A 15,855-nucleotide genomic window follows, 5' to 3' on the forward strand; every position below is an offset into this window, starting at 1 on the left:
TAGCCCAATCTGGGAGAATAGATACTTTAACATACTGAGTCTTCCAATAAACATTGTATCTCTCACCATTTATATGTTTTCTTTGATTTCTTTCACTAGTACCTTGTATTTGTCAGCATAATAGACTTGAACATATCTTACTAGATTTATATTTAAATATTACACATTCTGAAGTATTATGAATTATATACTATTTTCATTTCAAATTCCTATTGTTTACTGCTAATATATAGAAATAAAATTCATTTTTGTACATTGACTTTGAATACTACAACTCTGCTAGATTCACTTATTAGTTCTAGTTACTTTTCTTGTATATTTTGGGGGGATTTTATCCACAATCATGTTGCCTATGAAAAGACAGTTTTATTGCTTCCTTTCCAATCTGTATGCTTTAATTTCTTTTCCTTTTGCATTAATATAACTTCCAGTATAACAATAAATAAATGTGCTGAGTTGGAGAAACTTGTCTTGTTCCCAATCTTAGGAGGAAAGCAGTCTTTCACCATTAGTTAATGTTAAGCACAATTTTTTTGTAGATGTCTTTTATAAGGGTGAAAAATTATCTTTTATTCCCAGATTACTAAGAATTTTTATCTTAAATGTTGAATCTTGTCACATGTTTTTTTCTGAATTAAGATAGAATGTATGGTTTTTCTTCCTTAGTCTGTCCTTCTTTAGTCTGCTTTTTCTTTAATCTGCTGTTTACATTGATTTCAAATAGTGAACCAACTTTGCATTCCTAGGATAATGACCTCCTTGGTCACAATGCATTAACCTTTTTATATAATGCTGGATTCCATTAAATAATATTTTTCTGAGAATTTTTCTATGTTCACCAGGAATATTTGTTTGTGGTTTTCCTGTACCATCTTTGTCTAGTTTGGGTATTAGGATAATGCTGGTTTAAAAAATGAGTTGGGACGTGCTCCCTCCTGTTCTATTTTTTTTGGAAGAGTCTGTGGAGTACAGGCATTATTTCTTTAAATATTAGGTAATTTTGCCAGTGATGGCATCTGGGACTGGAGTTTACTTCGTTGATACCTAACTACATTGCCTTCAGTGATTTACAACATTCAGCTAATATATTTCTTTTTTAGTGAGCTTTGGTAGTTAGTGTCTTTAAAGGAATTTGCCTATTTCATCTGTCAATTTTCTGAGCATAAAACTGTAATAGTCCTTATTGTAATTTTAATGTTTGTAGAATCTTAGTAATGTCCCCTCTTTCATTCTTGGATATTGGTAATTTACGCCTTCTCTATCTCTTTTCTTAATGAGTGTGGCTAGAGGTTTGTCAAATTTCTTCATTTTTTCAAAACACCAGTTTTAACTTCAACAATTTTATCTATTGCTTTTCTTCTTGATTTCAATGATATCTTTCTTCTATTTGCCTTCTTTAAATCTGATCTTTTATTTAGGTTTTTAAGGTGGAAGATTATTTGACTGATACAAGATTTCTTCTATTATAAGCATTAAATGCAGTAAATTCCCCTCAAGGCACTGCTTTGGCTGCATCCCACAAATTTTGCTGCTTTCATTTCTTCAGAGTATTTTATTTTATTTTTATTTATTTATTTATCATTTTTGCTATTTCTTTGGGCCGCTTCCTGCGGCATATGGAGGTTCCCAGGCCAGGCGTCCAATCGGAGCTGTAGCCCCCGGCCTACGCCAGAGCCACAGCAACGCAGGATCCGAGCCGTGTCTGCAATCTACACCACAGCTCACGGCAATGCCAGATAGTCAACCCACTGAGTAAGGGCAGGGACTGAACCCGCAACCTCATGGTTCCTAGTCGGATTCCTCAACTACTGTGCCACGATGGGAACTCCTCTTCAGAGTATTTTATAATTTTCCCTGTTCCTGCCTCTTTGATGCATGGGTAATTTATAATTGTTTTAGTTTATTTCTAAGTATTTGGGGGCATTTCCAGCTTTTATTATTAATTTCTTTTAATTCCGTATTGGTAGGATAACATATTTTATATGATTTCAGTTATTTTAAATACGTTGTCATATGTCTTATGGACAAGAATATGGTAGTGTGTGACATGTCCCATGTTGTACTTGAAAATAATCCTATTCTACTGTTTTGGGGTGAAATGGTCTATAAAAATGATGATAAATAGTGTTTAGATTTTATTTTTTACTTTTTTCTTTTTTTCTTTCTTTCCTTTCTTCCTTTCTTTCCCTTCCTTCCTTTTTTTCTTTGCTCTTTATGGCCACACCTGTGGCATATGGAAGTTCCCAGGCTAGGGGTCGAATCAGAGCTGCAGCTGCCGGCCCATGCCATAGCAACAGCAACATGGGATCCGAGCCATGCCTGCAACTTGCACCATAGCTCACGGCAACATTGGATACTTAACCCACTGAGAGAGGCCAGGGATTGAATCCACATCTTCATGGACACTAGTTGGGTTTGTTACTCCTGAGCCACAATGTGAACTCCTAGATTTTCTAATACTTACAGTTATCATTTTTCCATTGATTACTGAGAAAGGAGTATGGAAATCTCAATCTATAATTGTGGATTTTTCTGCTTTTACTTTTAATTTCATCAATTTTTAATTCTTACATGTCAAAGCTATTTTGTTAGGGGGATACACATTTGGGATTGTTACATCGTCTTGGCTAATTAACATCTTTATCATTATGTAATGTTCTTTATTCCCGATAATGTTCCTTGTTCTTAAGTTTACCATATCTGATAAAGCAAGTCTACCTTTCTTTTGATTAATATTCACATTACATATCATTTCTATCTTTTCCTTTTAACCTATTTGTGTCTTTATGTTGAGGATACACTTTTTTTGGACAGTCCCCTAGTCAAAATGAGTCATCTGAGCACAATGAGGTTTATCGTCCTCTCCCACCCCAATTGACTTGTGCTATTTGTTCCACAGGGAATGGAGGTAGGAAAGGCTCTGTGTTTTTCTCACAGAGGCAACTGCTCTCCTCCTCCAGGCCTGTACACCAAGAAAGGTTTTTTTTTCAGTCCCTTGCCCCATGCTGAAATATCCTCTTAGGTACCCGGTGAGGTCCACAGAAAAAAGCCTATAAGTGGGTGCAAAGTCCCCTTATGTTAGTAGCTTCCAGGAGTTCTAGATCCTCCTGTTCTCCCACACTCAGCCTTTAGTAATTTGTTTAAATGTTTTACTGAGTTTTTCTTACCTGTTTATAGGGAGCTGGATGTCTTTCTTCTGTGCTCTGCCAAAGATGAGGAAGTGCTTGCATCCTCTCTCCTTGGAGGCATCTGTCTTTCCTTAAATTTCTGGCTAGTTTGCTGCACTGCAACTTAGATTATCTGGTCAGTTTAATTAAAACTCATGATTTTGTTTATCATACAGTTTCTTTTTATTGTAAGGGTGGGTATGATGTTCTTTCCAGCCTTCTCCATCTTAAGCAAAACTGAAACTCTCCAGTAATTCATTGCTGTTGTTGTTGTTTCTGAACTTCACAAGTTGGCCCTAAAATTTATATGGAAATGCAAAAAATCGAGAACTGCCAAAGAATTCTTGAGGAACATCAGGTGATGATAAACAAGATAGTTATTGGTGCAAAGCAGACAAATAAACCAATGGAAAACAATCCAAAGCCTGGAAAGAGACCCAAAGAAACAGAGACATGTGATTCACAACAAAGTTGTTACTGCATAATAGTGGAGGAAAAAAGGAGTCCCACTGGTACTGGGACAATTAGATACCTGCAAAAGAAAAAAGAAAAAAAAAAAAGGCAATGTAACACCTACCTCACATAATAACCAAAACAAACAAAAAAAAAAACAAACAAAAATCCCCAAAACAAAAAACAATTCCAGTGGATTGTAGAACTAAACATAGAAGACACAACAGTTCAATAACCTCTAAAAGCTAATAGGATAATATCTTCATGGCTTTGGGGTATGTACAAAAAATAATATAAAGGAATATAATGATAAATTTGAATACATTAAGATTAAGTTCCTTTGTTTATGAAGAGATACCATTAAGAGAGTACAGAGTAAAAAAGATATCTGAAACATACAGAACTGACAAGGATACATATCAACAACATACATTTACATGCTCCAACAATACAGTAGAAAAAAAGGGCAAGAAATTTGAGTGGCACTACACAAAGGAAGCTCTCTAGTAAGCCAATAATTATCTGTAAAGGTTCTTAATTTCATTTGTAATCAGGGAAATGCAAATTAAAACCACAATGAACAACTACCATTGAACAACTACCAATAATTTCACTCTCAGGAATAACTCAAGAAAAATTCAAGCACATAACACCAAAAAACTATGTACAAGAATGTTCAGAGCAGCACCATTTGTAACAGTAAAACAGTAATCAATCCAAACATCCATCTAGACAGTGGCATGAGTAAGGTGTTTATTCAAAAATGGGATACTCTGCAGCAAAGAATATGAACAGATCATGGCTACATGCAACAGTAGACATGGATCTCAGAAACATAAGAGAGAACAAAAGCATTCAACACAGAACAAAATGAAAACAGTTAATATAAAACAAAATACTGTTCAAGTCCATTTAGTATAAATTTAAAAAAACAGGCAAAAACTATAATGTTTAAGGGTACAGTCTTAGATGCTAAAAACATCAGAATGTTGTTAACTTTATAAGGAAAAAAGAAGATAGTGATTATGAAGGAAAACACTGGGGCTTTGAGGATGCCAGCTATGGTCTACTCCTCAACTGATAGTTAAATGGGTGTTCACTTGTAGATAATTAATTGACCTATGCATGTTTGTCTCTGGGCTTTATTGTATACGTACAATACTTTATGATAACCTCCCTCCACTTTCCTCCCAAACAGGCTGGTGGCCATTGATGAACTTATTTTTTACTAGAAGTGCTTCAAGTAGAGTGGTGAAACTATCTGAATTCTATTATTTTCTTCAGTTCTAACTTTATAGGATTCTAGAGAGGTATTTTGTGTTTCCTTAGAGTGTGGTGGGGTGGGAAGATTATTCCCTGTTTGGAATTGATAGACACAGCATTTGGATAAAAGCTTTATAACAAAAAAAAAAAAAAAAAAAAAAAGCTGGATTAGGGGATATGTGACCACAATAGATTACCAAATACTCTACCCTTAAATTAGATGGACTTGCTCACCCAAGGCCAAGGCAGAGATGCACAGCTTCAGCCATCCCTGTAACCTGCCTAGGAAGCTCTGGATTTGGCTGGAATCAAAGAAATGCAGATGGCAAGAAATCTGCCCATAATATAAGTCACTCCTCCTTCCCTGGAATGGAGTAAGTAAGGGAGCCTCCTTTTTCCCTAGGGGAATGGAAATTCTCTATACTCTATGGAAATGTGAAGAATGCGGAATAAATATTACCTCTGTCAACAGAGAGACAAGCTGTGCCTGATACTCTATTTGAAGTCAGCTCTCTGAAGCTTAGCAAAGGCTGCCATGGGCAGAATTTTAGAATAAGCTTCATTCTTGCTTTTACAGCTACTTCCCCTTCCTCCACTTCTGAACCTGCATATAAACTCCAATCACATTTTTTTTTTTTTTTAAACAGGCTTTCCTGGAAGCATCTGCAGAGACTAGTAGATGAGAGAGAAGGAAGCAGGTGACTATACATGTGGATCTTCTCCAAGTCATATATTTCTGAGTAACATCTATCTTTCCCATTTCTCCATGAGATGTATTAAATTTTGGCACACAACTTTAAGCACCTCTGGAGCTCATTTAAATCATTCTTCTTCCAGATAAAGTTAAGCTTGGTTCAATTACTTGCTTTACAGTATTTAGAAATACTCCATGATTATCCATATTGGCCCTCTTCCAAGAAGACAATAAAAACACAAATACTTCTACAACTTAAAAGTCATTACTTCCTTCTCAAAGTGATAAATGATGATTACTGTACATGCACCAGTACTTTTATTCACGATTTTTATTAGCATGGATAATGCGGTCCAGGAATTTCAGTTCAGACACAGTAGCACATATTTGATTTTTTAAATTTTACTTTTATTTTGAGAAAATCGTAAACTCACAGGCAGCTGTTAAGAAATAATACAGGGAGAGTCCTTTGTGCCCTTTACCCAATTTCCTCCAGTATAACATTTGCACAATATCACAACCAAGATACTGATATCAATATAGTGATGATACAGAGCATTTCCATCCTCAGGAGGATCCCTCATGCTGCCTTTTTATGGACATACACACAGTTCCTGCCCCACCATCATTCCCCGTCCTTAACTCCTGGTAACTACTAATCTGTTTTTCATTTCTGTAATTTTTTTCATTTCAAGAATGTCTTAGAAGTTGAATCATATAGTACACAACACCTTCTGGGATTAGTTTTTAGTTTTTTCATTCAGCTTAATTCTCTGGAATTTATCCAGGTTGTTGCATGTATCCACAGTTTGCTCTTTTTTTATTGCCAAGTAGTAGTCCATGGCATGGATACACTACTGTTTGTTTAACCAATCACCTACTCAAAAAATCTGGGTTTTTTTGGCTATTACAAATAAAGCTGCTATAAACATTCATGTACAATTTTTTATGTGAACATAAGTGTGTGAAAACCTGTTTATAATGGTATGTAACTCTTTACCTAATTTTCTGGTTCCTTAAATACAGAGCAAAGGTACCCAACTTTTGTCAAAGGTCAGAGACCACTTCATTATAATTTAGGATTAACTTATGACTCTTAAAGCAATCTTCCTACCTGACCTTGGGAAACCCCTGACACAACTCTCTCTCTCAGCCTCAAATAGACAAGATACATGTTATTCAAACTGTATTCTTTGAAATGTGAACATGAAATGTTCCTAAAGGGGAGATGGGGGAGATTATGGTCAAATAAGTTTGAGGAAATGTGGGATACTATTTGGTGTACAAAAGGAAGGGTCCAGTATCTAGCTGCCCAAGTTCAAACCTCAGTTCCATTTACAAGAATAGTAACCCTCAGGAAGACACTTAACTTTCCCATATCTCAGTTTTCCTATCTGTAAAGTGGAGACAACAACAGTTTCCCACTCACACGAATGGAAGAGTAACCACAAGGACACAAGAAAACACTTGATAAATGTTAGTTAGCATTATTATTATTACTGCCACCATAATCAGAATCAACAATATCATTATGACCTTGTTAAAAAATACATATGTCCAGACCCCCTTCCTGGAGATTCAGATTCACTAAATCTGGGGTAAAGTCTAGTCTAGATGAAGAAGCAGAAGATTATCTATATTAAGAATGTGTCCAGAATTCAAACCCAGAACAAACTGCCTGAAGGAGAAGTGTCACACTTATGTCCATACACACATTTAGTAAATCCTTTAAATGGCCAACTCTGTAGTACTGCAAAACAAAACAAAACAAAACAAAAAAATCACAGCTCTCTCCTGATTGAAGGTTGGGCTTGTAATATAAACTCATCATTCCTTCAGAGGTAGCTCAATAAAAAAAAATGGGGTTCTGTGATGTTGGTACACATTAGCTTTCCAAAAAATTCCTACATGTAGCAGTAAGCATTGGTATGTAAAAACTTTGTGAGTCATTACTTAGAAAATCAAACCTGAATATAAGACATTATTTCTTTAGAGATACAAGAAAACAACTCTGATTGCTATTATTTCTGTAGGTTTCAACCACCATACTGTTGATTCCAAAGGTCTTACTGCCAAGCAACAGGCAAATTTCCAGGACACTTGGGGAATCACTCTGGAGGTGGAGGCAATCTTCTTACCACTTCGGTAGCAATCCTCAGGTAGGCTTTGGCCTGGAAAATAACAGATTTGTTTGTTCTATGTTTCTTCCCAATAGTCATGAAATGACTCATGAACTGTTTTCCATAGCTGTTCGTTGAATTGAATAGAAGAAAAGGTGAATGAGAAATGAAGAAATACGATAGTGAGAAGATACTGTTGTAAACACTGCAGGTAGGATAGGGGAGAAAGGATTTTAGTTTATTTGGAGGTTAACTATTTGGAAGGTGACTTTCTAAAAAAAATATTTGGTAGCAGCAATCACTATTTCTTAAACTCTAATTCTCGTGTCAGCAAACTAGCAACCCAGTCTAGTTGCAGAAAAACTACACCTTCTTCTGACAAACTGATATCCTGAGTTAGATACTGCCAAACTTCTTTGGCATGAGAATTATTAGTTGTCTTTTAAAAGACTATACATTATCACCCTTGGTTTGTCTCTGGAAAGCATTTTCTTTACTCTCTCTGAGTATGGAGTCTAATCCCAGCACCAAGCACCTACAGGCTACTCTACCTGGTGAGATTTAAGTATCAGGCAAGAATTTCTGGAGTCATTTGTCACACTCTTCATCTTTAGGACCCTAGGACAACAGAACACAATAAGCAGCCCCCAAGCACTGAATGAGCCACAGCCTAATCCAATGTCTGCACTGTCCAGTTAGGACAATAGTCATGGCATTTGCATTTTAAAGTTTTAAACAACTGCAATACAAATACTACTTATTTCTCCTGTCTTATCTATAAAAAGTAATTGTAAGGCAATAGTGAGGTTTTCTAAAACCATTAATTTATACATTTGTATACTTAGAGTTGTGTATGTACTACTACTATTAATACTGGTAAGAACTAAAAGTTACTTGAGTACTTAATATTTGCCAAGTATTATTTCACTTATCCTCACAGCTACCCTAAGGGGGTAAATTCTGTCATTATTCCCACTTTTTAGAGAAGAAAACCAAGACCCAAAAAGGTGAAGAGTCTTGTCCACAGCATTATATCTAGTATGAGATGTGCTGAGCTGGGCGTTGAACCTAGGCTGACTACCTTCTCAACTCTGCACATGGTAAAAGAACTGTTTGAGGAGTTTCCGTGGTGGCACAGTGGAAACAAATCCGAGTAGGAGCCATGAATTGGCAGGTTTGATCCCTGGTCTTGCTCAGTGGTTAAGGATCCGGAGTTGCTGTGAGCTGTGGTGTAGGTCGCAGATGCGGCTCAGATCTGGCACTGCTGTGGCCAACAGCTGTAGCTCCGATTGGATCCCTAGCCTGGGAACCTCCATATGTCGCGGGTGCAGCCCTAAAGCAAAAAACAGAAAACCAAGAAAACAAAAACTGTTTGAGGTTTCTTTACCCTGACTTGATGAAGTGCTTTTAACTGTATTTCACACATCTTGATTTTGTTTTTTTTTCCCTTTTTGGCTGTTCTTGCAGCATATGAAAGTTCCTGGGCCAGGCATTGAATCCAAGCTGCAGTGTGGCGTGGGTCACAGCTGTATCCTTAACCTACTGTGCTGGGCCAGGGACCGAACCTTTCCCATCTCAGAGAAAACACCAGATCCTTAACCTGCTATGCCACAGTGAGAATTTCCACATATCTTGATTTTTTAAAACTATGCGTGAAGTAAATACTTCCTCAATTTTAGGAAAAATTTTAAGACAGCCCTCTTATATTTACTTTATGAGGTTGATACAACATATTAAGAAATGAGCAATTTGAAAAGCAGGAGGACTATTTTGATATTTTATATATATATACATACATACACACGTATATAAATCTGTGCTACAAAGAGGAATCCGTATTTGCAACTCACATCAGAAACTTATTTGCCACATATTAGATCATAAAGAAAGAAAAAAAATTTGTATATGTATACACACACACACACACGCACACAGACATATATCTATCTCTGTGTGTATATATATGTATATGTATGTACCTGTGAATAAATACATACATGTGGATACATATACATATAAAGTCAATCATGTCTGTTATCCCTCAATCAATATGTTAGAAAACTATTCATGGAGAAAAATTTTAAATAATATTAATTACAATAATGACAAACCTTTAAGTATATGTTATCTGATATGTAATCGCCATGCTATTTGTTTCATTGTTGAAATATATGTGATGGCATAAAACTTGTTTCATATTACTACTTTAAATTTTATATTTTGACTCTTATTTCTTGAAAAAATCCAATGAATATAATCAGAAATGCCTGATTTTAAAAGGAACAATTAGTCTATTTATATTAATATAAATAACTGATATATCTGAGTTTTACTTACCAAGTTTTTGTGGTCTCCAAAAGACTAGTTTAATTCTTATTCAATCTATGTTAACTTCTTTTATACTAACATTTAAAAACAAGTATACACTTGAACCTTTTTCTTTGGAAGTTGTATGTTTAATATTGGTCAGTTTTTAACCTATAAACATCAGTGTAATTTAAAAAACTAATCACAGATCCATTCTATTTAATATTTTTATGATTTGCCTTGACAATGTAAGGATATTACACATAAATCTACTTTCAAATGTCATCTTTTTATTGGTGATACATAATTAAATTTTTTTTTCTTTTTTATGGCTGCACGTGTGGTATACAGAAATTCATAGGCTAAGGGTTGAACAGGAGCTTCAGCTGCCGGCCTATACCACAGCCACAGCCACACCAGAACCCAACTGCATCTGTGACCTACACCACAGCTTGTGGCAACACCAGATTCTTAACCCACTGAGCACGGCCAGGGATCAAATCTGCATCCTCACAGAGATAAAATCAAGTTCTTAACCTGCTGAGCCACATTGGAAACTCCTAAATTTTTAAAAATATTTGCATAGGGAATTCTCATTGGGGATCAGCAGAAACAAATCTGACTAGTATCCATGAGGATGTAGGTTCAATCCCTGGGCTTGTTCAGTGGGTTAAGGATCTGGCATTGCCATGAGCTGTGGTATAGGTCACAGACGTGGCTCAGATCTGGCACTGCTGTGGCTGTGGTAAGGCCAGGAGCTGTAGCTCCAATTCAATCCCTAGCCTGTGAACCTCCATATGCTGTGGGTGTGGCCTTAAAAAAAAAAAGGCAAAAAAGAAATCTGTATAGGTCCTAAGTGCACAGGTCAATGAAATTATACGAAATGAACCCACTTCTTCACTCAACACCTATCCAAAAAACAGAATACTATCAGACACCTCCCTCCCCAAAACCCCCCAAACTGTGTTTGACCCATAAGAGTTGAAATTACTTTACCAGGAAAGTATTAACATTTAATTCGAGTCCATTTTTTCTTTAAAAATGGTAGCTTTAAACTTGGAGGGACAAGATGGCAGAGTGGAAGGACTTGAGCTTACCCTCTATCACAAAAACACCAAAATTACAACTAACTGCTGAATAACCATCAATAAAAATAGATGGGAAACTACCAAAAAAAGATATCCTGAAGACAAAGAAGAAGCCACATTAAGACAGTAGGAGGGGCACTTTCACAATATAAGCACTTCCATATCTGCCAGGTGGGGGTAAAATAACTGCATCATAGAGGCTCTCCCACAGCAGTGAGGGTTCTAAACCCCAAATTGGGAGGAGGAGCCCCCAGAGCATTGGAGTTGAAAGCCAGCAGGGCATGTCACAGAAGCTCCACAGGACTGAAAGAAACAGAGACGCCACTCTTGGAGGGTGCTCACAGGATTCCATGTGCACTGGGTCCCAGGGGAAAGCAGGGACTCCATAAGAATCTGAGTCAGACCTACCTGCAGATCATAGAGGGTATCCAGGGAAAGCAAGGGGTGGCTGTGGTTTGAGGTGGAGATAGGACACTAGAGGCAGAAATGCCAGGAATATTCATCAGCATGAACTCCCCTGGAGGCTGCCATTTTGGAAAAATCTGGTGCCACCCATCATGGTTAAGAAGCCCCAGGCCAAACAATAAACTGGATGGGAACAGAGCCCCATGCATCAGCAAAGAGACAGCCTAAAGGCCTTGTAGACACACAACTCCTCCTGATCACACCCAGAGGCAAAGCTCCACCCACCAGAGGGACAAGACTCAGCTTCACCTACCAGTGGGCAAGCACCAGTCCCTCCCACTGAGAAGCCTGTAACAAGCCACTGATTGAACTTCCCCCACAAAGGGGCAGAAACCAGAAGCAAGAGAGGCCTCAAACCTCTAACGTGCAAAAAAGGAGACCAGATGAAAAGATATACAAAATGAAAAGGCAGAGGAATATAAGCCAGATGAGGGAATTGGACAAAACCCCAGAAAAACAGCTAAGCGAAATGGAGATAGCAGCGTCCATAAAAAAGACTTTAGAATAATGAGAGTAAAGATGATCCAAGATGTTGGGAAAAAACTGGAGGGGCAAGGATTGATAAATTAGAAGAAAAGATGAACAAAGAAATAGAAGATGTAAAGATTAAACAAGTGGACATCCAAAATTCAGTAACTGAAATAAAAACTTCACTAGAAGGAACCAATAGCAGATTACAGGAGGCAGAAGAATAAATGAGTGAATAAACAAGGTGGAAGGGAAGACTGGTGGAAATCACTGATGCAGAAAAGAATAAAGAAAAAAATAAAAATAAATGAGGAGAGTGTAAGGGAACTCTGGGACAATCTTAAACACACAACATTTGCATTATAGGGGTACCAGAAGGAGAAGATAGAAAGGGAGAAAGCTCAAATCAATAAAATTAGAAATGAAAAAGGAGAAGTTACAATGGACATCCTAGAAATACAAAGGATCCTAAGAGACTTCTATAAGCAACTATATGCCAACAAAATGGACAACCTCAAAGAAATGGACAAATTATTAGAAAGATACATCTTCCAATACTAAACCAGGAAGAAATTCAAAAAACAAAATGAATGGACAGATCACAAGTACTGAAATGGAAACTGTGATTAAAAAACTTCCAACATGGAGTTCCCATCGTGGTTCAGTGATTAACGAATCCGACTAGGAACCATGAGGTTGTGGATTCGATCCCTGGCCTTGCTCAGTGTGTTAAGGATCCGGTGTTGTCGTGAGTTGTGGTGTAGGTCGAAGATGCAGCTTGGATCCCACATTGCTATGGCTCTGGTGTAGGCCTGGGGCTACAGCTCTGATTAGACTCCTAGCCTGGGAACCTCCATATGCCATGGGTACGGCCCTAGAAAAGACAAAAAAAAGTAAAAACTTCCAACAAACTAGAAGTCCAGGACCAAATGGCTTCGCGAGTGAATTCTATCAAAAATTAGAGAAGAGTTAACACCTATCCTTCTAAAACTATTCTAAAAAACTGCAATGGAAGGAACACCCCAAAACTCATTCTATGAGGCCACCATCACCCTGATACCAAAACCAGAAAAGATACCACACAAAAAAAGAAAATGACAGGTGAACATCACTGAAGAACATAGATGCAAAAATCCTCAACAAAATACTAGCAAACTGAATTCAGCAATACATTAAAAGGATCATACACCATGATCGAGTGGAATTTATCCCAGGGATGCAAGGATTTTTCAATATCCACAAATGAATTGGCATGCTACACCACATTAACAAACTAAAGAATAAAAGCCATATGATCCTCTCAATAGATGCAGAAAAAGCTTTTTGACAAAGCCCAAAATCATTTCTGATTAAAACAAAAACAAACAAAAAAAACCCTGCAGAAATTAGGCATAGAGGGAACCTACCTCAACATAATAAAGGCCATATATGACAAAACCACAGCTAAAATCATTCTCAATATGAAAAGCTGGAAGAATTTCTATTATGATCAGGAATAAGACAAGGATGTCTGCTCCCACCACTTCTATTCAACATAGTTTTTTTAAGTCTTAACCATAGCAATCAGAGAAGAAAACTAAATAAAAGGAATCCAAATTGGAAAGGAAGAGGTAAAACTATTTACAGATGACATGATACTGTACCCAGAAAATCCTAAAGACACTACCAGAAAACTGTTAGGGCTCATCACTGAATTTGGTAAAGTTGCAGGATACAAAATTAATACACAGAAATTGACTGTATTTCTATATACTAACAATATAATTTCTCTTTCAGAAAGAGAAATTAGGGAAACAATCCCATTTACTATCACATCAAAAAGAATAAAACACCTAGGAATAAATCGAAAAAGATAAAAGACCTGTTTTCTGAAAACTATAAGATCTGGATGAAAGAAATCAAAGATGACACAGATGGAAAGGTATACCATGCTCTTGGATTGAAAGAATCAGTATTGTCAAAATGACCAAAGTACCCAAGGCAATCTATAGATTCAATGCAATCCCTATCCAATTACCAATGGCATCTTTCACAGAACTAGAACAAAATATTTTCAAATTTGTTTGGAAATACAAAGGACACCAATAGCCAACACAATCCTGAGAAATAAAAATGGAGCTGGAGAAATAAGGCTCCCTTGCCTCAGACTATACTACAAAGCTACAGCCATGAAAAAACAGTATGATAGTGGCACAAAAACAGAAATATAGATCAGTGGAATAGGACAGAAAGTCTACAAATAAACCCAAGCACCTATGGTCAATTAATCTATGACAAAGGAGGCAAGAATATACAATGGAGAAAAGACAGAGGTGCTGGGAAAACTGGATAGCTACATCCAAAAGAATGAAATTAGAACATTCTCTAACACCACACACAAAAATAAACTCAAGGTGGATTAAAGACCTAAATGTAAGACTGGATAACATAAACCTCTTAGAGGAAAACATAGGCTGAATACTCTCTGACATAAACTGCAGCAATATCTTCTCAGATCCACCACTTAAAGAGTAATGACAATAGAAACAAAAATAAACAAATAGGACCTAATTGAACTTCAAAGTTTTTGTACAGCAAAGGAAACCCTAAACAAAACAAAAAGACAACACATGGAATGGGAGAAAATATTTGCAAATGAAGAAACGGACAAGGGATTAATCTCCAAATACGCAAACACCTCCTGAAGCTCAATATCAAAAAAACAAACCACCCCATCAAAAAATGGGCAGAGGGAGTTCCCGTTGTGGCGCAGTGGTTAACGAATCCAACTAGGAACCATGAGGTTGCGGGTTTGATCCCTGCCCTTGCTCAGTGGGTTAAGGATCCAGCATTGCCATGAACTGTGGTGTAGGTCACAGATGTGGCTCGGATCCCACGTTGCTGTGGCTCTGGTGTAGGCTGGCAGCTACAGCTCCGATTACATCCCTAGCCTAGGAACCTCCATATGCCGTGGGAGCGGCCCAAGAAAAGGCAAAAAGACAAAAAATAAATTAATTTTAAAAAAATGGGCAGAAGATCTAAATAGTTATTTCTCCAAAGAAGACATACAGATGGCCAAAAACATATGAAAAGATGCTCAACATCATTAATTATTAGAGAAATGCAAATCAAAACTACTATGAGGTACCACCTTACACCAGTCAGAATGGCCATCATCCAAAAGTCTACAAGAAAAACCAACAACAACAACAACAACAACAACAACAACAAAACGCTGGAGAGGTTGTGGAGAAAAGGAAACCCTCTTACACTGTTGGTGAGAATGTATATTGGTGCAACTGCTATGTAAAACAGTATGAAGGTTTCTCAAAAAACTAAAGGGAACTACCATACAATCCAGCAACCAACACTCCTGGGCATCTATCCAGGGAAAACCATAATTTGAAAAAATATATGCATCCCAATGTGCACTACAACACTATTTACAATAGCCAAGACATGGAAGCAATCTAAATGTCCATCCACAGATGAATGGATTAAGAAGATGTGGTGCATGTATACAATGGAATATTACTCAGCCATAAAAAGGAATGAAATGATGGCATTTGCAGCAACATGGATGGACCTGGAAACTATCATACTAAGTGAAGTTAGTAAAAGATAAAACATCATATGATATCACCTATATGTGAAATCTAAAAACTAAAAGGATACAAATGAACTTATATGCAGAACAGAAAGACTCACAGATTTTGAAAAACTTATGGTTACCAAAGGGGACAGGTGGCAGGGGGGTGGAGAGATGAACTGTGGGATTGGTATATGCACACTGAGATATATGGAATGACTGGCCAACAAGGACCTACTGTATAGCATAGAGAACTCTACCA

General features: G+C 37.0%; 1 protein-coding gene across 2 annotated transcripts in view; it reads right to left on the reverse strand.

Moving 5' to 3' along the window:
- NUBPL (nucleotide binding protein like) overlaps positions 4,350-15,855 on the reverse strand; it is a 242,910-nt gene continuing 231,404 nt past the window's right edge. For both annotated transcript variants that reach the window (XM_013978129.2, XM_005666209.3), the window contains one exon: positions 4,350-7,748. In XM_013978129.2, coding sequence (XP_013833583.2) covers positions 7,567-7,748 — 182 coding nt within the window. In that variant the 3' untranslated portion in view covers positions 4,350-7,566. The remainder of the gene's footprint in view (positions 7,749-15,855) is intronic.

Source organism: Sus scrofa, chromosome 7, assembly GCF_000003025.6.
Source record: "Sus scrofa isolate TJ Tabasco breed Duroc chromosome 7, Sscrofa11.1, whole genome shotgun sequence".
NCBI lineage: Eukaryota > Metazoa > Chordata > Mammalia > Artiodactyla > Suidae > Sus > Sus scrofa.